The sequence below is a fragment of the Ambystoma mexicanum genome, chromosome 9 (genome assembly GCF_040938575.1).
Source record: "Ambystoma mexicanum isolate Mex_15411 chromosome 9, UKY_AmexF1_1, whole genome shotgun sequence".
NCBI classification, from domain to species: Eukaryota; Metazoa; Chordata; class Amphibia; order Caudata; family Ambystomatidae; genus Ambystoma; species Ambystoma mexicanum.
Window position 1 is genome coordinate 1,104,189,988 of NC_090931.1, and position 23,920 is coordinate 1,104,213,907.

Genomic DNA, 23,920 nt, shown 5'->3' on the forward strand with positions numbered 1-23,920 from the left:
GGACACACACACACACATCAAATAAAGGAAATAATAAAAGAGGGGGAAGAGACGAAGGGGAAACTGCAATGAGCGGGGCAAATATGGACATAACAGATGACGTAGACGACACAGAAGAAGAGGAGGGGTATGCGGACTCCACACCGTGACAACTGGGGGGACAGAAGGGACACAATCTAATGCCGCTATTGGAGAGAGGGGGGGTTAGGCCACAATACGTCCCTTGGAAGCATGCAGATAAGGAAAAAATAAAGTGTAGGCTCCCATCACTAAGTGGAGGAGCGGGAAAATGGATATATGAGATGGAAAAACACACTGCAGGACAGAAACTAGCAGTAGGAGACGTGAAGGGCCTATTAATATCAATATTAGGGGATGCGGCAGATGACATCTGGAAGAGAGCGGGGTTTCCCGGGGTAACAATAACGAACACATCACATGACGGGGCGCCATTTGCGAATTACAGGCATGCACTATGGCAAGCGCTGAGGGTACAATACCCAGACACCTCAGACATAGGAGCAATTACGTCACGCAAGATGCGTGAAAACGAAGATCCTGTTGATTATATCCAGGAGATTCAGGAGAAGTGGGGTATGGAAACTAGAGAGCAATGGGGCAGGACACCAGCAATATTTTACCACATACTAATACAAGGGCTCCCAGAGGCAGTACAAAAAAAATTAAAGAAAGTAGTGGGGATGGAAGCAAAGGCTTGGCCTGAAATACAATTGACAATAGTACACCATTGTAGGACGTGGCAAGAAAAGATGAAACAAAAGGAAGAAGACAGAAAAGCGGAAGAGGCTAAATTAGTGCAGAAAAAACTTAATAAGTACACAATGGAAGGTGCACTAATAACTACACCCACAACAATGACACCAAACCCCACGCAGGTAGTGGCCGCACAGGATCCCTCACAACTACAAACACCACCACTACCACAATCACCAGGAATTACAACACAACAGCTGCCACCACCCCCACCATACACGGCTAACACGGGAGGAGGATACATGGCATCAGGAACTGGATATTATAATAACATAAGGGGAAGGGGAGGAATGATGAGGGGGAGGGGGTATGGCCATTCTGCACAACAGCAAGGTGGAGGAGTCCAAAGCTTCTACCCCACTGGGCAACCAGTGTACCAGGATAATTCAGGGAGTTTCCCATGGCAGACAAGGGAACCACCTGTATGTTGGGTTTGTGGAATGTTAGGACACATGTCACGTACATGTAGAATGAGACCCTCCACACCAGCATGGGGGGAACAGGGACTACAAGGGCCTACAAGGGAGCAGCAGGGTTACCAACAACTGCAGGGGCTGCCACAGAGCAGCACACAGCAACAGTTAGTAACACAACAACAGCCACAGACATATTCACTACCACAACCACAGGTAACAATAACACAACAACACCAAGTGCAGCCGGTGCAGCAGCCCACTCAAATACAGGAGAATAAGGTAACCTCTACCGATACACGGCTACAACAAACACAATTGGGAAGAGTGACTGTGCTGGGACACAACCCTTACACAGGAAGTTGTCAATCATTATACCCACAATAGGACAGCCCACAGATGTCCTTGGTGTGTCCCATCCTGTCGATAACACCTAATAGTGCGGAGGAACCACGCATTGAGGTAACGATAGGTGACAAAAAATGATCATTCCTTGTTGACACTGGGGCAACCCGGTCTTGCATAAGGTAGGGTAGATTTAAGATGTCAGGTGAGGCCTTGAACACCCAAGGATTCTCTGGTTGGTTCCCTTTACTGATAACATCTCCTTATCTATTGGAGATTATGACATGTCTGTCCCGCTCCTGTATTCGAGGGAATCACCAGTGAACATACTTGGGAGGGACATAATGAGCAGGCTAAATATGACAATATCCTTCATGGAGGATGGCATAATTTGTTCCACCCCAGGAATAAACATGCTTACTGCACGACAAATACTGCAAGCATACTATGGACAGACAGTAACTAGAGCTGAGCCAGTAGATGGCGAACTGTTCCAGTACGGAACGGACATGGCATTCGCCTGGATGCCAGGAATAGAAGGAACGATCTGGAGGAGGCCAGCAGCGTATTTGTTCAGGCCCGAGACACCAGCCAATGAACCAGAAGGGAAGGTGATTTCAGTGAGCATTGAGAGTATTATAGCAACTGCTGATTATATCGCAGTACATGCCCAAGACCGGGAAGGCAGAGCATGGAGGGCTATGATAGCCCTGGCTGAGGATGCAGGCTCACTCAGGTGTCCGATGAAGAGCTCTTTTCAGAAGACAAGGAAGAAGGTGAAATGGTATTTATGATGAGTGTAGATATATGGCTAAAAGTGACATATAAGCAAGTGGCACAGAAAATGGCCATGGCACTTGAAGCACCAGCATCTACCCCAGTTCCCTTCTCGAGGAAGACATGGCAAAAGTTCCAACATCACTGTGGACCACCAGTCCCTATGATGTGGGATGCATAAAGAGTATCGGGGGAGTAAGAATAAAGGTGAAGAAAGGTGCAATACTACCTAGAGTGAAACAATACCCATTATCAAAAGAGGCAGATGAGGGCATATATGAAACAATAACGGCACTAATAAATAATGGCATATTGGCACCATCAGAATCACCATGCAACACGGCCGTGTGCCCAGTGCGCAAGGCTAAAGGAGGGTCTTGGCGTTTCATCCAGGACCTCAGACCCTTGAACAACATTGTAGAAGCAGAGTACCACATAGCAGCAAACCCGGCCACAATATTATGTGGAATTCCGGCAGAGGCCTCCCGGTTCACAGTAATTGACCTCAAAAATGCCTTTTTCTCAATACCCCTGCACCCAGATTCACAAGACCTGACCAGCTTCACATACAGAAACACAAAATGGAAACACACCAGGTTACCACAAGGATACTGCGAGTCACCCTCAATTTTCAACAGGGTAATACAGATGGACTTGGGAAACATTGAATTGGAAAGTACGGTGCTATAATATGTTGACGATATAATAATTTGCAGCACGAGCGAGAAAAGGTGAAGGGAGGACTCATTGAAAATGCTGACAGTGTTGGCTGAAAAAGGTTACAAGGTAGACAAAGAAAAGTTACAGTACTGTCAGGAACAGGTACTTGGTCAACTAATATCCCAACACGGAAGAAAGATTGCACCACAAAGAGCACAAGCTATATCAAACACGCCACTACCACAAACGGTGAGGGAGCTGCAGCAGTTCCTGGGATTATGCAACTACTGTAGAGCATGGGTTTTTGATTACAGCTCATACATAGGACCTCTACTTGAAGCATTGAGAGAAGCACATAAAGGGGACAAAACATTGGGGTGGACAAGGGAAATGAAGGAGGCATTTGACGAGTTGAAGCACGCCATATCAACTGCACCGTTACTAGCCACCCCAGATTATGAACTGCAGTTCTTTATCTTTTCACATTGCGACTCAGCAGTAATGAAAGCAGTATTGACTCAGAAAACCAGCATGGGACACAAGCCAATAGCGTTCTACAGCGGTCACTTGGACCCTGCTATGTCAGGTCATTTCCCTTGCGAACAGAGTCTCGCCGCAGCTGCATTTGCGTTTGAGAAATCATCTTCAATTACAATGGGGTGCCCAACCACACTATTCGTGGAGCATGCGCTGTTTGCAATATTGAATAAGCCTAAGTCCACACTAACCACGCAGAGGGCGTCAGGTTATGAGATCATTTTGTCTAGACCTGAACTGTCAATTGTAAGATGTAGTACAGTTAACCCAGCAAGGTTTATAGCTGAAGTTATTGAGGAAGGTGATTATGCTCTCGATTGTACACAGACTATTGAAAGGTATTCATGCACTAGAAAGGTTGAAGAGGATGCACTCAAAGGTGGAGAGATTTTGTTTATTGATGGGTCATCAACAATAGACCAAAGTGATGGGATAAGGAGAACTGGGGCAGCAGTTGTAAAAATGACAGAAGATTTGATGTATGTCCCGATGAAATTTGTGCAGTTACCACAGCATTATTCGGCTCAAGCAGCAGAATTGGTTGCACTGATCTTGGCATTGAAGGAAAGCGTTGACAAAAGAGTTACTATATATTCTGATAGCGCATATGTTACCTCAACTGTCCACTCGGGGTTGATAAAATGGCAGAGAAGGGGGTTTAGGAGAGCTGATGGCACACCAGTGCAACATGCTCTCTTGTTAGCAGAACTAATTGAGGTAATTAATGATCCCCTAGAAATAGCTCTGGTTAAATGCCGGCACACACTAATGGAGACAACCATATCTCAAAAGGGAATGAAACAGCGGACGCACATGCCAGGCATGCAGCATACTTTGGTGAAATATGGAACCACCCAGAGTCAGAGAGAGGGAGAGGGAGGGGGATGGCCAAACAGATGTTGATCAAAGAAGGGTACACCCATCTCCCAGCCACACAGATAATGGAATTACAGGCAGCCGCACCAATGGCAGAAAAGGAACTATGGGTAAAAAGAGGATGTACGATGTCCACAACTGACGCACTGTGGCGTCAAAATAACACCGGAAAGGTGGTCATGCCGTTGGCACTGTTGAACACCGCCCTGGCCCAGCTCCATCACCCAGCTCATACAGGAAAGGAAGTAATTGCAGCACGAATTAGAGAAGACTGGTTCTGCCCCGAGTTAAATTCTCATGTAACAAATTTTATCAGCAATTGCCTCACATGCCAACAGTTTACGGCCGGTCACACGCTGCAAGTGATAAAAGGTACAATACCCCGGCCAGAGGGACCATTCCTGCACCTTCATATTAACTACGTTGATATGATCAATGTATGTCAAGGAAATAGGTATATGATTGTATTGCTGTGCCTGTTCTCCAGGTGGATCGAGGCCGGACCCTGCTCGCATGCAGATGCGTTCAGAGCAGCTAAATTTCTAGTGAGAGAGGTTTTCCCCAGGTGGGGTGTGTGTGAAGTGTTGCGGTCAGATAACGGCCCACACTTTGCTAAAGAAATGTTTCAGCACATCACGTCCTTGCTGGGTATTAAGCATAAATTTACATGTGCATATCACCCGCAGGCCAACGGTGTATGCGAACGCCTGAATGGCCTATTGAAAGAAGAAATAGCAAAAATAGAGCAAACAACCAAGAAGTGCTTGTTGTACTGTCTCCCGCTAGCTCTATTTGAGCTAAGGAATAGGCCAGGGTCTGATCACCACCTCACTCCTCACGAGGTGGTGACAGGACGTCAAATGCGCCTTCCTCTAACGCCTACATCAAGAGCATTCACAGACCATGAAAATACTGCAACTGTTCTTGGTGACGAAATGTATCAATATGTGTCTTCTTTGATTACTAGTGTAGCGTTTGTATCTCAACAGCTCGAGCGCACGCGGGGCGGGTCGAAGAGTTCTCAACAAGAAGACACCGACAAGGAATTGGAAAAGGAAGGACTAAGCAAAATTGCTAAAGGTGACCATGTGCTACTCCGCAATTTCAACAGAAAGTGGAACGGCCCACGCTTCACTGGTCCTCATTTGGTAGAGGAGGTAGCTACCAGAGCGGTAAAATTGCAGGATAAGCGTGCCTGGAATCACCTACACGACGTGAAGATCTACAAACTCCAGACCCGCCCTAGCGTTAACGTCAGGGCCATTGGAAGAGCAACGACAGCAACAGAATTGGCTACGGAGAAGGAAACGTCGGCCAAAGCTGACAACGGTAGTGCCACCACACGTGATCACACGCCAGACTCCCAAGAGGCAACTACTGAAATAGACACTGGACACTTGCCCACAGCCCATCCCATGCTCACGAGATCGAAAAGTAAAGAAACTTCCGCCAGTTGAGCCCCAAACCCCCCTCACCTCTAAGGTCACCCCCAATTGAAGGACATTGTTTGCGCACACACACACACACGTAAAACACTTGTATGTTTTCTCTTTTCCTTCTCTCGCACATGCAGGTACCGTGTATAATTGTTTTGTTAAGGAAATAAGTAACTAACAGTGTACTGTGCCCAGGAGTAGATGCTGCCCACGGATGAGAGCACCCCTGAAGAGCTGTCACACCAATTTGTATATCACATAAAAAGACCAAAGTACCTGAAAAGAAGGAGGGTACGCGTATATTACACCGCATTTATTTTGGCCATAGAACAATCATTTCCCCATCTTCACCAGCACTTACCTGTACTAAGGGATAGATCCCCAAGGTTAGCGTGGGAACAGCTCTTCGCCTGGGCACTGAACGATTACTTGATAGGGAGAGCTTAATAACAACCACTAAATAATAACAAGCGTATTGAGGATTTTCAGGCGGGCACCTTTAACGTCGCAAGAATAAGCTGCCGGACTGCAGCAAGGTAAGAGCAAATGCCGGTGAGATTAGCTTTTGTAATAAAGATGATAGGAGTATTGGTCATCACTGGTCTATTGGCTGACTCTGTATGGCAGAACAGTTATGCTATCAATATTATGGCTGCACCCAAACCTAACATACCCCCTCCCACGGCTGCAACAGGTGTGACGTCAGGTGGTACTAGCAGCCCTCCGCATAAGGGAAGTAGAGTTAAACGCAGCACATATACAGATAACAAGGGTATTGATAATTACATAACAGATTCAGCACACGTCTCAAACAACATGTGGTACCAGCACATGACCCAAATAGGTAAGCAGACAACAGAAGATAGCTGTTATGTTTGCTCATTGATCCCATACGCCATGAGCGCTTCTCGAACATTCGTTGCCACAGAAATACAAGAAAAGACGGCGCAATGTATAATATATCTGGGACTATTCCAAACGAGAGGGCGATTTTAAGGAACAGTGATGAGAATGGAGTGGAAAACAAGAGAACATACCCATACGAAAACAATTTCCTCAAGTCATATTTGAGTTACCACAAGAGCAGTTTACATGCTGAAGCATTCAGATACATGACAAGTGGCCCTGAAAAGGGAGAAACGAAGAAAGTAACCCTACAATACCTACCATGTGATTGGTACGCCACTGAAGTTCCTGGTATACAAGGATGTTGGGAAAGGCCACAGGTAACAATAACAGGGAAGGTATACATGAATAATGAATGGGAAATAGGAGTGGTCGGTAGCAACATGGTAACAAGAGAAAATATTACCACCATAAAGGAACAAATGACAGATGTTGGATGACATGGGGCAAATACGTACCCATGCTGACATGGATGGAGGAGGATGAAGACCCAATAAGCATACTACCGCTGTCCGCGCCCAAGTTATGCTACCAACACAGAGGAGATGTGGAGGTGGGATACAACACTAACTGTGGAAGTGTGTTAGAATTACCAGAGGGGGGTGCTGGAACAGCAGTGATAATGGATCATTATTGGGCCTGCGGAAATAAGGCATATCACACCCTGCCCCTGTTGTGGAATGGTATATGCACCATGGTACACATCAATGTACCATCGCTAGTGGTGCCCCAAAAACATGTGAACATGGCCAACTTCCCCAAAATGGATGAAGGGAACAAGAGGAAGAAGAGATCTGTACAACCACAGGAGAGAGAGAACAACAACAATAACAATAATGTCCTAAACAGGAAGAAGAGACAAGGAGAACCCCTGACAGTAAACTACCTGTGGGGAAGGTCGGAAACAGCGCTTTCTTCTATCCCACCAGAACACAGGTTATTTAGCAGAGCTGCCATGTTCTTCTCGTCAATAATACACCCTGGACTACAAGCAAGCGCTAAATGGCTCCAGATAACCCGATGGGTTGATGACAATTAATGCAACAGTAAACGGATTCAATGCAATAAAAGAGGAACTACGAGCGGTAAGAATGGTAGCATTACAGAACAGATATGTATTGGATCTCCTCACAGTGATGGATGGAGGAATTTGCGCAAAGATAGGACAATCATGCTGCACATTTATTCCTGCTAACGATGCCGATAATGGTACACTTACCGAAGCAGTAGCACAACTGACCCAGATGCACTCCAAGATGATGGAAGAAAGTAAAGGGGTAAAAAAGGATGATAGCTGGTTTTCATTGTTATGGTCAGGGATGCCATCATGGCTGTCGGACGGGCTGAAGATAATAGTTGGATGCATAATACTGGCTGCAGCTGTACTGATTGTAATAAGGTTTTGGAAGGCCAGGAAGGCACGTACTACAGATGAAATGATCGAAATCATCGGCATGCACCCCTTGATGCCAACTGACGATGACCAGCACACAGACGTGATAATAAAGGAAAGAGAGAAACTGCGCAGACAGATCATCGCCAATCACTTAGACCCACCATCTGTAAAGCTTGAGAACCCAAGAAACACGAGAAGCTATATCGGAAGATGGGTATACTGCAAACCGGGAGGGAGCTGTGTATACATGTACTGGTCATTTTAAGACCATGTCAACCACTATGGACACCTGGGAGGGGTGACCAAAATATGGAGAGTAAGAGGAGATAAAGAAAAAGATATGTTTGTGGTCGACAAGTCGACCAGAGGGGGGACTGAAGTGGGAGAATGGGAGAAAAAGCTCCCCCCAGTCTCTTCACGACCATGGCCCAGAGGATCGCAGCCTAGACACCCTCCACGAGATGAATTTGCCTACCTACCAGACGACCGAATAACCTGGTTCAGGAACATACGGATATGCCCACCAACCTGTCCACCAGCCTGCCCTACTCAAGCCGACACCTGCGGCATGGATGAACTCGACTAAGACCTTAACAATAAGCACCCACATTGTTAGAGATGCCATGACGACCTAGCCAACTGCCAAGAACACACGTGCCACCATGCACACTGGACACTCACGCACCAACCCACACAAAGAACATATTCAGTGTTATGACGTAGGTGACAGATACACCCACTGATGCGCATCTTTATTATTTTTCACATAGGTTTTCCGTAATGCAGAAACGCAAGATGCACAAAGCACTCGCGTACAAGCTTGCAGACGCTTTTCCCAAAAATTGCATCGTGATGAAAGTACAACAAATACATGATACTGCCCATGAACCCTCGTCGCACCGCAACATAGGTGCCGTGCATTACACATCCCTACCTATGAACAAGGCCCAAGTAGGCCGCAAACAAGAGCCGCCATGAACACTGAACGAGTAAGAGAACAAGTGATGATCATGCAGAACGAACCCAGCGAGAGCTGACAGCCATTGAGCAATGTTGCAACTCGTATGCTACCAGCCGACGTCAAGGTCACCCCTGTAAGCAAAGCCAAGCACACAGAAGCAAAATACAACTTTAAATGAGCAGAATTCTGCCCCAGCAGCGGTCTCTCCTCACGTGACCAAGCCAACCTGACAAGGTGCCAGACCCACGAGGGAGAAGTCGCCTTGGTCCCACGTCTGACCTAATGACCTAATGGACAACTACAGCGATGGGAATGGTCAGCTCTCAATCTATGAGCAAATCCGCGCATTGTCTGCACGAACACATAGTTACATATTGTTGCTAGTGACAGGTACACCGCGAGCTGGGAACAACAATGGTCCCAGGCTGGGAGACTCGCGGGTGAACCAATCAGAACATGGGGGCACTCATCACTGACGCCACTAACATTAGCCAATCGTTAGGGGTCTTTGTGTAACAATTTTCAGGTATCTAATAGAAGGGACAACCCAAGTATACCACCTGACTCACCCTCAACCACAAATAATGTTCTCTATATGTATGCTATACTAACCCTACCACTCGAGGAACCAATCCAGAGTGGCGATAGGTTTTTCGCTAACTTTCCCAGGTGACGCAAGTAGCGCGTCATACTGAGCCACAAAAGGCCTGCGAGCCCCACGAACTTTGAGAGGGTCTGGACGGACGCGTACAATCCTAGACCCATCCCTGCCGTTGTTCAATAAACAGCAGATTCACCTTGCTTCTTGCGTGTGTCTCATACTCATTTTTGGGGAACACGGGAGGAGTTGGGGCCTCCCAGCCCGGAGGTCCGCGGACGGCCCAGCCGACCCCGGGAGACTCACCCCGACACCGGCAAAGGAGAAAGTCAGACAGAAGGCTGGGGTAGAGCCTGCTCAACCAATTCCGACCCAATAGAGCTCATAGAGGGTTGCCTCGGAGAGGTTTGCCAGCAAGGAGGAATTTAGATGTTCATCACCGGGACACCCCCGACACTAGATGCACTGAATACTTTTCAAGAAAAAGTAGAAAGAGGAAGGCACAACCCTATGTATATTTCAAAGGCATGGCCCCCAGGGACCACGGGCACACGGAACACACAGCAGCACACCACTCCACGCCCAACTGGATGTTTTATAGGCCGGCGCTGTTGCTTCCTCCACCACCACCTCCACCAATAAACACAGAAGAGGGACTCAGGGATCCTGGGCACGTTTGTAGGCAAATTGAAAAGCAGCCCACGTCAACTACGGAACACACAGCAGCACACGACTGTGCTCCGCACCAAACTGGATGTTTTATAGGCCGGTACTGTTGCTGCCTCTATCTCCACCTCCACCAATAAACACAGAAGAGAGGCTAAGGGGTCCCGGGCACGTTTGTAGGCAAATTGAAATGCAGTCCATAGCAATCACGGAACAAACAGCAGCACACCAAATTTGATCTTTTTAATTCTGTGGGTTAAGTAACCCAATGATTAATTTCAATGAAATGCATATTCTCTTTGGAAATCGCCAACATATTTTAATTATTCTATGTAGGTCTCCTGCAGGGGCAACAATATGATTGACCCCCAACACTTTGGACGAATTGTGTCTCGGTGTGCACTGTCAAGGTTTGACTACTGTGATTATCAACAAAAGATAATCTTCTGTTCATTTCTTTCAAGAAGTCTTTGAGTCCGTGTGTGGTATTGTTTCTTTTACAACGTTTGATTTGTGTTGTGTCTAGCTCCTGATGCAAATAGGAACCTGCAGTAAGTAAGTACATTCTTTTAGATAGCCTTTAACACACATGTCTTATGATCCATTTGTAAAAATCTATGGATTGTTAGACTTTTGTGCAAGAAATCCTGCGTTTTTTTTAAGGTTTTAAAACTAGATCTGGCAGTATATACAGAACTATTATTATAATGACTCAAACATCCCCACCTTTGAAAACAGAGAATGCACACAAAAAAATGTTTTGCTAGAATGACCAGGCAGAGATGGTCTGTGGAATTCCTAAATGGGTATTTACGTCTGGGCCAGTTTTGCGAAATCCTGATCCTTCCAACATCTGTTTTGTCAAAATGGATGCCTCACATACTAATACAGGTGCAGTTGACCTTCAGGCCAAAGAGAGAGCTCAACATAGTTGGGGGAAGGTCCCATCATCGTGGTTCTCAAGGACAGGGATTGGAGCCCATAGAGGAGGTATGCTTTAGTGCAACTACCTGTGGACTTTTGCCTGTCAAAAATGAAGTTCCCCTCCCTTCGTTGAATCACTTTTTGAATAACACTGGCCCTGGGAGATTGACTTTCCAAAGCCCGCTGCCAGTGTCCCTCTGGAGCTGCCTTTGGCACTCAATCAATCTTTGAGCTACTGTACTGCACTCACGAACCAGTTCCCCCGCACACTGCACCTCCCAAGTATGTCATTGGGCCTCATTACACGGAAGGCGGTAATGGTTAACGGCCAACGTTAATGGTAACGGTGACCGTTAACCATTACCGCCTTACTACGAGGTCCCTTAGCGGGTTGGTGCTTTAACGCCTGCTTTTTGCAGGCGTTAAAAACCAACCCGCTAAGGGACCTCGGAGCTAATTACGGCACCGCAAAATTGCGGTGCCGTAATTAGCGCCTTCCCCATTCCCATAGAGCCCTATGGGGCAGAAATGGGAATGGGGAAGGGCAATGGCGGAAGGGGGATTTACCGCCCCACCAACCTTGGAATGGGGCGGTAAATCCCCTTTCCGCCAAGGCGGTGCCGGTATTTTACCGGCATAAGCCATGGCGCTAATAGCGCCATGGCTCACCGCCTTCCGTGTAATGAGGCCCATTGTCTCAGTTTGAACTTGAAGCTTATTTTTGCACCACCACTTTCGAACTGACTTTCCAAGCACCAGCATCTTCATTGCTGATTTTCATCGACAGTCGAACCAACCCTGGTGGCCTCATCAAACCATGAGCCTCAAAATCCACATCGGACTGCCCGACTCGAACAGCACATCCAGTCACCAGCATCTTTTCCATCAAACCAGCCCTGATGCACCACATGATCCACACTTCTTCAAACTGCAATTAACTTCAGCTTGGTCGTACCTCAACACTTGCTACCCAGCTGGAACAAAGCAACCACTGCATTAGAGTCTGAGTCAAGTCAGGGATGTCATTTCACCAAAATGCCAGGGGTAGCGGAAGTGACATCACACAACCCTTGACCCCCTGATGACATCACAGGAAGTGATGTCATTTGACCCCACCCCGAAGTGATATCACGAGAAGTGATGGAACACAATCTTTCACCCGTTGACAAAACACGAAGTGTCATCACATAGAACTGTACACGACGAAAAATATAGTTACGATATCATTATAATTTGATGTACATTTCATACAAGAATGGATCACCATATTTATCATTAAGATCAGTGTGTATAGGCCCATATTACCAAATGACTGTGAATGAAAGCAGACGTCCATGACCAAATGACAATGATGTGTTATTATATAGCACTTGCGCTTAAGCACTTTATATAGAAAAAATATACACCCAATATCACCCAACCTGTGTTGGCACTCGTTTATCGACCTCAGAAGGATGAAAGGCTAAGTTGGAGCTTTTAAGAACATACTAAATCAGTGACTCACCCCCTGAAGTGTGCCTGAAATAAACTTTTAATGAGTCTAGCAAATACTGTACATAATTCCAGAATGACACATTATTTGGTATTCCTATTCTTTCTTATTTAGGGTCAGTGCTGAAAGTGTTAGACTTGTGGCACTCCTGCTCTTATTTTTCTTTTTTAAGGGGCCTGAACAAGAAAGCCAGCCACTCCAGAACTAAAGAGTCACATGGTGCTGGCCACAGCCCAGGAGCTTGCCCAGGAGCTTGCACTACTAAAAAAAATAAAATCTGTTGTTTTTGCTTTTTTCTTTTAGAGGTCGCAACAGAGACCACAAAGCTCGCAAGGGGGACCTCCGAGGTTGCAGTTGTGACCTCTGGCGACCCCTAAATGACGTCCCTGAGTCAAATCACATTAACAATACAGTGAAGTCTGGTTCGACAGTGACGAACTGCCAAGAGCAGCGAAAGGTATTTTTCACTGATAATGGTCGCTTTGATCCATCTTTGGATTCTAGAGACAGTATAGGTCAACTGAAATCCCCTTTAAACCCTTTTCACATGAGAACATACCTTTATTTAAAGAACATTGTGGTTTTTGTTTGCCTTTCACCCCTGTTTCACTATCCAGAGTGTTACATCTATGTATCTTACCATATTCTGTGTTCTCTCTACAGGGGTGGGTTCTGTGTAGTGTGCTTTTATTTAGTTATTATGTCAGATGTTGCATTTAATTATTTATATTTCTATAAAACCTTGATTGGACATTCCCTTTATTTTGGACTGTTATATTTTGCTGTTTAGGTTTGTATTTGATCACATTCACATTCCTCTTGAGAGTATAGCCTTCCTTCTGCCCACGTTACCATGAAAGGTGAAGGAGGTATATGTTATGTTATGTTATGTTATGTTAAAGGTACTTATACGGAATTGGTCCCCAGGTGCTATGCGGATCTGTAAACAGGAAGGAGGATGGGTAGGGTTAGTCGTGAGGAGGGGAGAAGGAGAGTGGAAGAAGTGGTGTGCTGTTGGCAGCTTCAGCTCGGTATACACTGAGTGCTGGGCTTTGGTGCAAGTATCGTACCGGGCGAGACCTTGTGTGTTGGTAGGTGATGTTTATATGTTGTTGATGATGCGTGGTAAAGTGTGTGCGGATTGCTGGGAGAGAGATGGTTGTGTGGCTTTTGCGTGGGTTACGTATGCAGAAGATTGAGGGTTGGGTTAGTGGCGTCTGTATTGTAAGGATATTTGGCATGTTACAGCACAGAGTACAGTACTACTGCACAAGTAGCATTTTTTTTTTTGCAGCACCACCACAAGGGTGCGGTGCATTGCTATATGGGTTAGCAGATTAACAAGGAAAGACAGGCTATTCAGTCAAAAAAACGATTTTAATATATAAGATGCAAAGCTATTTTTACAGTTAAAAGCACACGTGTTCATTTAAAAATGCACACTATTTTTCACCTGAAATGCCTATATTGCTAGAGACACATTTGAAAATTAACAGCTAACATATTAACAATTAACCTGACTAATAAAACCTTATTTTAATATAACCCACTAATAAAATGTGTTCTCTACTGCAGAATTAGGCATACTTTGAAAACCATTTAAATGAGTGTGCAGATTTTTCTCTTCTCTGCCTGATTATCCGTGTTGTTGTGCACAGTAACGGCAGGAAGGAGGAAATCAGATTTGCAACAATTGCAAATGTATAAGCGAAGCTATTGTTGAAAAGTAGGAGGATGAGAGATGATGGATTTCATTGGAACACGTCATAAAGAGGGCTGAGAGGAAAGTTTTAGTGGGCAGTAGCAGGGAAAAAGACAGGCAGACATCTTTCTGCACTACTGGGGAGAAGACCTGGCTGTGGGGGTGTCCTGCTGCAGTCGAGACTGGGGAAAGCTGAAAGAATTACATTTCCACTGGCAGAGGCTGTCCTATCTGAAAAAGCTGAGAATTCCAGGCAATGACCCCGGCTTGAGAAGGCAAGCGTCCCTTTTCGTTGGAGTTAAGCCAAGAGAGCCACATTCACAGAGAGAATCCTCTAAACAGATAAGGTAATTACCTAACTGGGGGAGCTGTGTGTGTGCACGAAAGTATGCAGTCAGTTTAGAAAAATGAAAGTCCCGTGCGTGTCTTTATCAAGTGCTAATGTTGCAATTTAAGTTCTGTTCTTCGCCACTATAATTGCAGTGTGTCATTGAAAATGCTTTGATTGTTCCCTTTTATTGCTGTAAAAATGAGATCATGCCTAAATGCAAATTTTATAATACAGAAAATATTTGAAAACAGACGGGTGGTTTATTTTCTATTTACCATTACAATGCCAATGATGTGGGGAGATTTTTAAAAAGTGCAATGGTCATTTTAAGACAGATGTGTGTATGTCAGAATCAGTATGAATAATTGTGAGTGACTGTAGTATAACTTGTTGGAGGTACATGAGCCAACGGGAAGAGAGACTCTCTGAACATAGCTCCCTACCGTATATAAGGTAGTGGAAATTACCACAAGACTACCACATATAGCTCTCTGTCGTAAATAAGTCAGTGAGTTTGCCCATGGTGGCGCACCAACACTATCCCTGGAAATTGTGGTTTCCCTAGAATGCAGGTCTGAGGTCTCTCTAGTGATCACACGAAAAATCTAAGCGAAGATAAGGGGTTCTGGACATTGGGGCCACAAATAAAACAAGGGAATTATGCTCACAAAAATACCACCAACCACGTATACCAAATATGCAGGTCTGGGTGCTGAAATAATGCATGTCCATTGTATTATTGTTGCACATGGCCAAATCTGAATACAAAGAGTGATTATTGCTAAGTTATTTCTCGGCGGTAATAAAATACCGTCAGGCCCCAAATCTCCACAAAATACCCTACATATTTATGGTGCGTTGGCCGGGAAAGGAGGGTATATGTAAGGATATTTGGCATGTTACAGCACAGAGTACAGTACTACTGCACAAGTAGCATTTTTTTTTTTGCAGCACCACCACAAGGGTGCGGTGCATTGCTATATGGGTTAGCAGATTAACAAGGAAAGACAGGCTATTCAGTCAAAAAAACGATTTTAATATATAAGATGCAAAGCTATTTTTACAGTTAAAAGCACACGTGTTCATTTAAAAATGCACACTATTTTTCACCTGAAATGCCTATATTGCTAGAGATACAACACCTATTTTCCTTTACATTTGACAGGACTCAATATGCCTGGCTTAGAGCTCCGTTCGGGTACATCAATAGTGGGAGTGAATTTGGCATATTTTTGAGAAAGGCCATGCCGGATGCAGCGGAAAGAGGGACAATAGTTTATGTGGATGATGTCTTGATAAAAAATGAAAACCTTAAAAACCATTTTGATGAAATAAGACATGTGCTTGGCCAATTGCAGAAAGCAGGCGCCAAAGTATCTTTGCAAAAAGCACAATGGTGCAAGAAAAAAGTGAACTTTCTAGGGCATGAAGTGACTGAACATGGGCTAAATCCACAAAGGAAGAAAATAGAGGCCATACAAAGATTAAAAGATCCTAAAAATGTGAAAGGAGTAAAAAGTTTATTAGGGATGACAGGCTATAACAGAAAGTTCATTGAGAATTATGCAGAAATCACTCAACCATTGACTAAACTGCTTAAACTAAATACTCCCTGGAGATGGGAAAGAGAGCAATCTGATGCAGTGGCTAGATTGAAGGAATGTCTTGTAAAGGCACCATGTTTAGCATACCCCATAAAGGATAGGGATTTCTTTATAGAAATAGGCTTTTCTGAACATTGTATGTCAGCAGTGTTATCACAAAAACACGATTTGAATCACAAAACCATTGCATATGCAAGTAAGGCATTTTCCCAAGTTGAAATGAAATTTAATGAATGTGAGAAGGCCCTATTAACCACTGTGTGGGCGCTACAACATTTTCGCCCCATTGTTCAGGGAGAAAAGGTGATTATTGAAACAAATCATCAACCTTTGCAATTTTTAGAAAGTAAAAGAATTAGATCAGGCAATCTAGCGCAATCCAGAATCACTTCATGGACGCTGGCATTACAAGGTTTTCCCGTAGAAGTAAGATATGGACAAAATAAAAAGAGCCCAATTGCTCAAGGGTTAGCTGACTTACATGACTGTGCAGCTGAACAAATAACAAATGAAATGGATGTGGAAGCTAGTTTACAGGAATTTGAACAATCACCACACAAAGCTTTTGATGAAAAAACATGCAAGGATTTGCCAACTGTATACGTGGATGGTTGTGCTTTTCACATTGAAAATGACAGTAATAAACAATTAGTGGCAGGAATAGGAAATGTCTGGTTGAAATGTGAAGGCGTTCCTAGTATAGGGATGAGGATTGGAGATAGGAGCAGTCAGGTGGCGGAATTGGCAGCCATCTATAAAGCAATTGCTACTGCAGTTGATAAAAAGTTCAGTGAAATTGTCCTGGTGACTGATTCTGACTATGCACGGAATAGCTTTGTGGAGTATTTGCCTGGTTGGAAAGCAAGAGGCATGGTTACATACAACAAAAAGCCACTTAAACATGGAAAAATGATACAAGCCATAGACAAATTGGTGTCAGAAAATAATTTAACAATATACTGGAGAAAAATTCGTGGGCATTTAAAAACACCAGGAGAGGATAAGGAGGGAAATGATAAGGCAGACCATCTGGCTAAGATTGGGGCTGTGATGGGAGAATTGCTACCTATTGATTATTTAATGGGTGAAATACAAATTGATGCAGTCACACGTTCTAAAGCACCAAAGGAGGTAGATCAACCGGTGGTGCAGTGGAGTCATGACACGCCAGACCAAGATTTGATTGAGGCACAAAAGAATGATCAAATTTTGGGAATCTATTATAATCATTTGATAGATCCTGAACAAAATCCTTTAACAGAAAATGATTGTATGGGAAAAGAAGAGTTGAGGGTGTTATTAAAGAACAAAACACGAATTAGATTACAGGATGGGCTCATGATTAGAGAGTCCATAACAGGGCAAATACAGTGGGTAGTACCCCTTTCATTCAGAGGACTAATGCTACACCATGCACACGATGCCATAACTGCAGGCCATAGAGGTTCACAAAAGACATTAGAAATACTAAAAGATTATGCTTACTGGCCACATATGTCCCAAGATGTGGAATTATATACTAGAGGATGTCTAGTATGCGCCCAATTTAAACCTGCTTCACCAATGCATAGAGCACCATTGATGAAAAGAGGCCTAACTCTCCCATGGTCAGATTTGCAAATAGACTATGTAGGTCCTTTAAAAAGGTCGAGCAGGGGACACCGCTATATTTTGAGTGTGGTATGTTTGATGTCAAAATGGATTGAGTGCATTCCCGCACCAGATTGTAGTGCGCAAACAGCAGCCACATTGCTGGTGAACCATGTGTTCTCAAGGTTTGGGTTGCCACAAAGAATTGAGTCAGACAGAGGAAGTCATTTCACAAGTACTCTAATGAGTAAGGTATGGCAAATACTAGGTGTAAAAAGGAAACTACATATCGCATATCGGGCGGCGTCTTCAGGTACAGTTGAAAGAAACAATAGGTCTGTTGTGGACATTTTAAAGAAATTTGTGGCAGAAGCAGGTTCCAGCTGGGATTTGCGTTTACCATTGGTTTTGATGGCAATCAGGTCGACTCCTGCCAAAGCATCAGGTGTTAGCCCCCATGAGGTCTTAACAGGTAGGAAAATGGTGTTACCACAACACCTACTATACAGAACACATGAGCAAACTCTAGTGAGTGCATCCACAGTTCATGAATATATTGATGAACTGAGGAGGCATTTGCAACATGCATTTGCTTTTGTGCAGAGAAATCTGGAAAGAGCTGCTGACAGTGCTAAGTCATATTATGACAAAAAGACATCAGTAAAGGAATACAATGTAGGGGATCAGGTGTACAAGTTTCATTTTGGAAAAAGTAAACAGAAAAATTCTAAATTTCTGGCAGCCTGGCAGGGGCCATTTCGAATTATAGATAAAGTCTCTCCTGTAGTGTATAAAATTTTGAAAAATGAAGGTGAAACAGCAATAGAGCAGTTTGTCCATGTAAATCAAATCAAACCATGCCATCCCAGACATGAGATCAGGCAGCTTGAGCATGTGGAAACGGATAGAGTCCCTTGAGAAAATAAATGGGTGTAATCAGGAGGCAGTGACAAAGAAGTTAAAAAAAAAAAAAAAGTTGATTGTTATGATGGCACATAAACACTGTAATATAAATAAATATATAATATAAATAAATAAATAAATAAATATATAATATAAATAAATAAATAAATAAATGCACATATAACGGAAGCTCGTGGTTGGTGTACAGAGAGAAAGTGTATTAAATATTGAATGCTGTTTTATATGTGTTTGTTTTCTTTTAACTTGTGTTTAATTTCAGAAAAAAAAAAAAAAAAAAAAAAGAAGTATTTTTACCAAGCATGTTTTATTTTTGGCAAAAAGGTGGAAATTAGTATTGTGCTATGTACTTAATCTGTTTATTTTCTATTTTGATTTAGACAATTAACATTATTTGGTCGGAGGTTCCGGGATCAGAGGCCACGGGAGACGATGGAGTACTGGAGACCGCGAGGACGGATTCCGGGAAAGCCCCAAAGAGGGGTGAAGACCAAGGCTACAAAGCGATCAGCATTGAAGATGATACCGATGACATGTTTAACAATAGTGATATTTGGAGGGATCTTCAAGAATTCAGAAGCACAGGTTGTCATTGAACCTGGACCAGCATCTGGTATCGCGGTAGAAGAAGCACCAGGATTCATCATGAGTGATAGAAGGATGATTTTCCAAAATATCTACATACCATTGGATCCTGAGATTTTGATTGAAAAACATTTGAACAATACCGGAATTAAGATTGAACAGACTAAAGAGTGGCTGGAAATAAGAAAAGAGGACGCTAAGCAGTCAATAAGAGATATATTAATGCAATTGGAAAAAACATTCGTGAATTCAGCAGACATTAAGAAGAAGAGAGGAAAGAGAGGTGCGGTGATGCTCGCGATATCAATGGTAATGTCTATAATTGGGGCAATAATAGGTACTACAATATCAACAGCCAATTCTATTTCGGTAGGAACGCTGAGTACTAAAGCACAACAACTGAGTATTGACCTAGAAATAATACAAAAGACATTAGATGGAATTAGAGGGGGACTGGATGAACAAGTAAGATTCATAAATGAAACTGCAATCATTCTAAATGAACAAGCGGATGTGATGCAACGGGCGACTAAAATAATACTTAAGCATGACAGAACTTTAAATGAAATATTGAACATAATGAGTCCTGTTGATAGACTATTAACGAATTATATGAGAGAAGTTCAAACTGCAGTTTCACAATTGATTCAAGGACATATTCCCTTGTATTTTGTTTCGCAGGATATCATTCGGCAAATGATAGAAAGATTGACCAGGAGGGAAGTTGACCTTATACAGATAAGAATTGCATTCGAAATGGGGAATGCAATGCCGTTATATGTGGACTTGGAAAGACTAGAGATCGGATTTTTGCTATGCATCCCATTTGTAGCCCCTGAACTTATTTATCAAACGAAGTGGGTACACAACGTGGGATTTTGGCAAGAGGACAAATTCATTAAGATTAAGACTCCAGAAGTGGTGGCATTTCAGTCATGGGAACCTGAAGTTTATTTAATACCAAACCTGGAAACATGTGTAACATTTAAAGAACAAAATTATATGTGTCCAGGTAAACCGTTTGTTCCTGATGCCACAGATGCTATTTGTGGATTGAAATCTGACCCAAGTATATCAGAGGGATGTGAAGTGATTATTAGTAATATGGGGAGTGAAGAAATGGCACAGGCTAAGATGGTCAGAGGTAAATGGTTGGTCAGTACCTGTTTAAAGAACATGACGGTAGTACATTTAAACCATGGAACATACGTGGTTAAACAGGTAAAATATAATGTTTTTTATTTACAGGTTCCAAAGGATGCAATTGTGTCAATTGGGGGATTAACATTGTTCCATGTAACAAATGATGTTTGGGAAAGCCAAGTGGAAAATATCGATTTTTTTCAAAGGGATACTTTTCCAATAGATCCAGATGTGGAATATTTATTGAATCACAAAGAAAGACATGTTATGAAAATGAATTTGCGAAAAAACAATATTACAATTAGTAATCTGGGCATAATAGAAGTGGAAAGATTTAATTGGGGAACCTGGGGGGAACGCTCAATAGTGGGTTTGGCTATCTTGGTGCTAATCATGGGTGGATGGTTGATTGTGCTATCAGTAAAAATGAAAATGTTACTGATTTTACTGACTACGTCAGGAAGAGAAAGATATCCCAATACACATGCATTTTAAGAGAAAAAGAAAGAACAAGTTGTTTTTAGAGATTGGCTTGGATTATAGCCAAGTTCTAAAAAACAAAAGGAGGGTATATGTAAGGATATTTGGCATGTTACAGCACAGAGTACAGTACTACTGCACAAGTAGCATTTTTTTTTTTGCAGCACCACCACAAGGGTGCGGTGCATTGCTATATGGGTTAGCAGATTAACAAGGAAAGACAGGCTATTCAGTCAAAAAAACGATTTTAATATATAAGATGCAAAGCTATTTTTACAGTTAAAAGCACACGTGTTCATTTAAAAATGCACACTATTTTTCACCTGAAATGCCTATATTGCTAGAGACACATTTGAAAATTAACAGCTAACATATTAACAATTAACCTGACTAATAAAACCTTATTTTAATATAACCCACTAATAAAATGTGTTCTCTACTGCAGAATTAGGCATACTTTGAAAACCATTTAAATGAGTGTGCAGATTTTTCTCTTCTCTGCCTGATTATCCGTGTTGTTGTGCACAGTAACGGCAGGAAGGAGGAAATCAGATTTGCAACAATTGCAAATGTATAAGCGAAGCTATTGTTGAAAAGTAGGAGGATGAGAGATGATGGATTTCATTGGAACACGTCATAAAGAGGGCTGAGAGGAAAGTTTTAGTGGGCAGTAGCAGGGAAAAAGACAGGCAGACATCTTTCTGCACTACTGGGGAGAAGACCTGGCTGTGGGGGTGTCCTGCTGCAGTCGAGACTGGGGAAAGCTGAAAGAATTACATTTCCACTGGCAGAGGCTGTCCTATCTGAAAAAGCTGAGAATTCCAGGCAATGACCCCGGCTTGAGAAGGCAAGCGTCCCTTTTCGTTGGAGTTAAGCCAAGAGAGCCACATTCACAGAGAGAATCCTCTAAACAGATAAGGTAATTACCTAACTGGGGGAGCTGTGTGTGTGCACGAAAGTATGCAGTCAGTTTAGAAAAATGAAAGTCCCGTGCGTGTCTTTATCAAGTGCTAATGTTGCAATTTAAGTTCTGTTCTTCGCCACTATAATTGCAGTGTGTCATTGAAAATGCTTTGATTGTTCCCTTTTATTGCTGTAAAAATGAGATCATGCCTAAATGCAAATTTTATAATACAGAAAATATTTGAAAACAGACGGGTGGTTTATTTTCTATTTACCATTACAATGCCAATGATGTGGGGAGATTTTTAAAAAGTGCAATGGTCATTTTAAGACAGATGTGTGTATGTCAGAATCAGTATGAATAATTGTGAGTGACTGTAGTATAACTTGTTGGAGGTACATGAGCCAACGGGAAGAGAGACTCTCTGAACATAGCTCCCTACCGTATATAAGGTAGTGGAAATTACCACAAGACTACCACATATAGCTCTCTGTCGTAAATAAGTCAGTGAGTTTGCCCATGGTGGCGCACCAACACTATCCCTGGAAATTGTGGTTTCCCTAGAATGCAGGTCTGAGGTCTCTCTAGTGATCACACGAAAAATCTAAGCGAAGATAAGGGGTTCTGGACATTGGGGCCACAAATAAAACAAGGGAATTATGCTCACAAAAATACCACCAACCACGTATACCAAATATGCAGGTCTGGGTGCTGAAATAATGCATGTCCATTGTATTATTGTTGCACATGGCCAAATCTGAATACAAAGAGTGATTATTGCTAAGTTATTTCTCGGCGGTAATAAAATACCGTCAGGCCCCAAATCTCCACAAAATACCCTACAGTATCCTGATTCAGGTACTTCTGGTTCTGTTAAAGTTGTATCCCTGTGGGTGGGGTTGTTGCTGGTTCCTCGTGGGCCGTCTCGCTGTGGTGGTATCTCTTAATAGTGCCTGTTTCACCTTTATGATTGGGATCTGTCTTGTTTTGTAGAGGTGCGAGGGTTGGGTAGGTGAGTTAGCCACTACGAATCCTTGTACTCCTGTGGGGAAGACATAATTTAATCAAACCAAGCAACAAGGAGAAAAATGACATATATGGAGTCATTCAGTGAAGAAATGTTGGGACATCCTTTCCTTTCAGCTGGCAGTCCTTGAATGCAGTACACATTTTAAGTTGCAGCGGAAGCATGCAACACTTAGGAAACACTAAACCTCCATAGTGACTTTGTAGACTCTTACCCAAAAATCCAACATGCTTCCGGCCCTCAAGGCCTGGAGTTGGACAATCATACTCCAAAGAAAGTAACCCTATTTCTTTTTTAGAGGACTTATGATGAGAAAGCAGAACAGTTACATTACCACCATCATTGTCTGTGACCTAGTTGTTAACACCGTACCAATAAGTACCATGCATTGCAAACAAGCTCCCATGCCACCTTAGTCTGCAACTACATCCCTGATGCCTCAACAACACATCCATTATCTCCTGCCAGGCTGCACCCAATGCCTCAGGGTCCTGTGATGGGCAGGAAATGGTTTCTCAGCACCATAATAGTTGTCAGATTATTTGGGCTTATTGCATTGTCCAATAATCCTTTACTATGACATGAATTTCTCTGTCCAACCAAGCAGATGCCTTCTCAAGGATAATCCACAAGTGACCATTTTTTTCCCAAAGTGCTAATTATTGGTTTGAAATATTCTGCTTTGGTTAAGGGTCTAGACATGTGAGTTTCTCTTATGACTGAGTCTCAGCTGACTACAAAGGATCGGCTATTATTTTGTGGCGCCTCTGTTTTTATTGCAAAGTAGGGAAAGTAAGGAGAAGGTGATGGGAACTTTGATAACATGATATGACCCATGTCTTTCATAAGGAATTAAACCATCTTTTTCTGCT

The 23,920-nt window shown here is 43.2% G+C and overlaps 1 protein-coding gene across 1 annotated transcript; it reads left to right on the top strand.

The window, feature by feature from the left end:
* The first annotated feature begins 14,570 nt into the window (after positions 1 to 14,570).
* Positions 14,571 to 22,270, top strand: LOC138488961 (uncharacterized). Its single transcript, XM_069616429.1, has 2 exons — positions 14,571 to 14,810; positions 19,290 to 22,270. The coding sequence occupies exon 2, from the start codon at positions 19,342 to 19,344 to the stop codon at positions 21,130 to 21,132; it is 1,791 nt and encodes a 596-aa protein (XP_069472530.1). The 5' UTR covers positions 14,571 to 14,810; positions 19,290 to 19,341; the 3' UTR covers positions 21,133 to 22,270.
* The last annotated feature ends 1,650 nt before the right edge of the window (positions 22,271 to 23,920 follow it).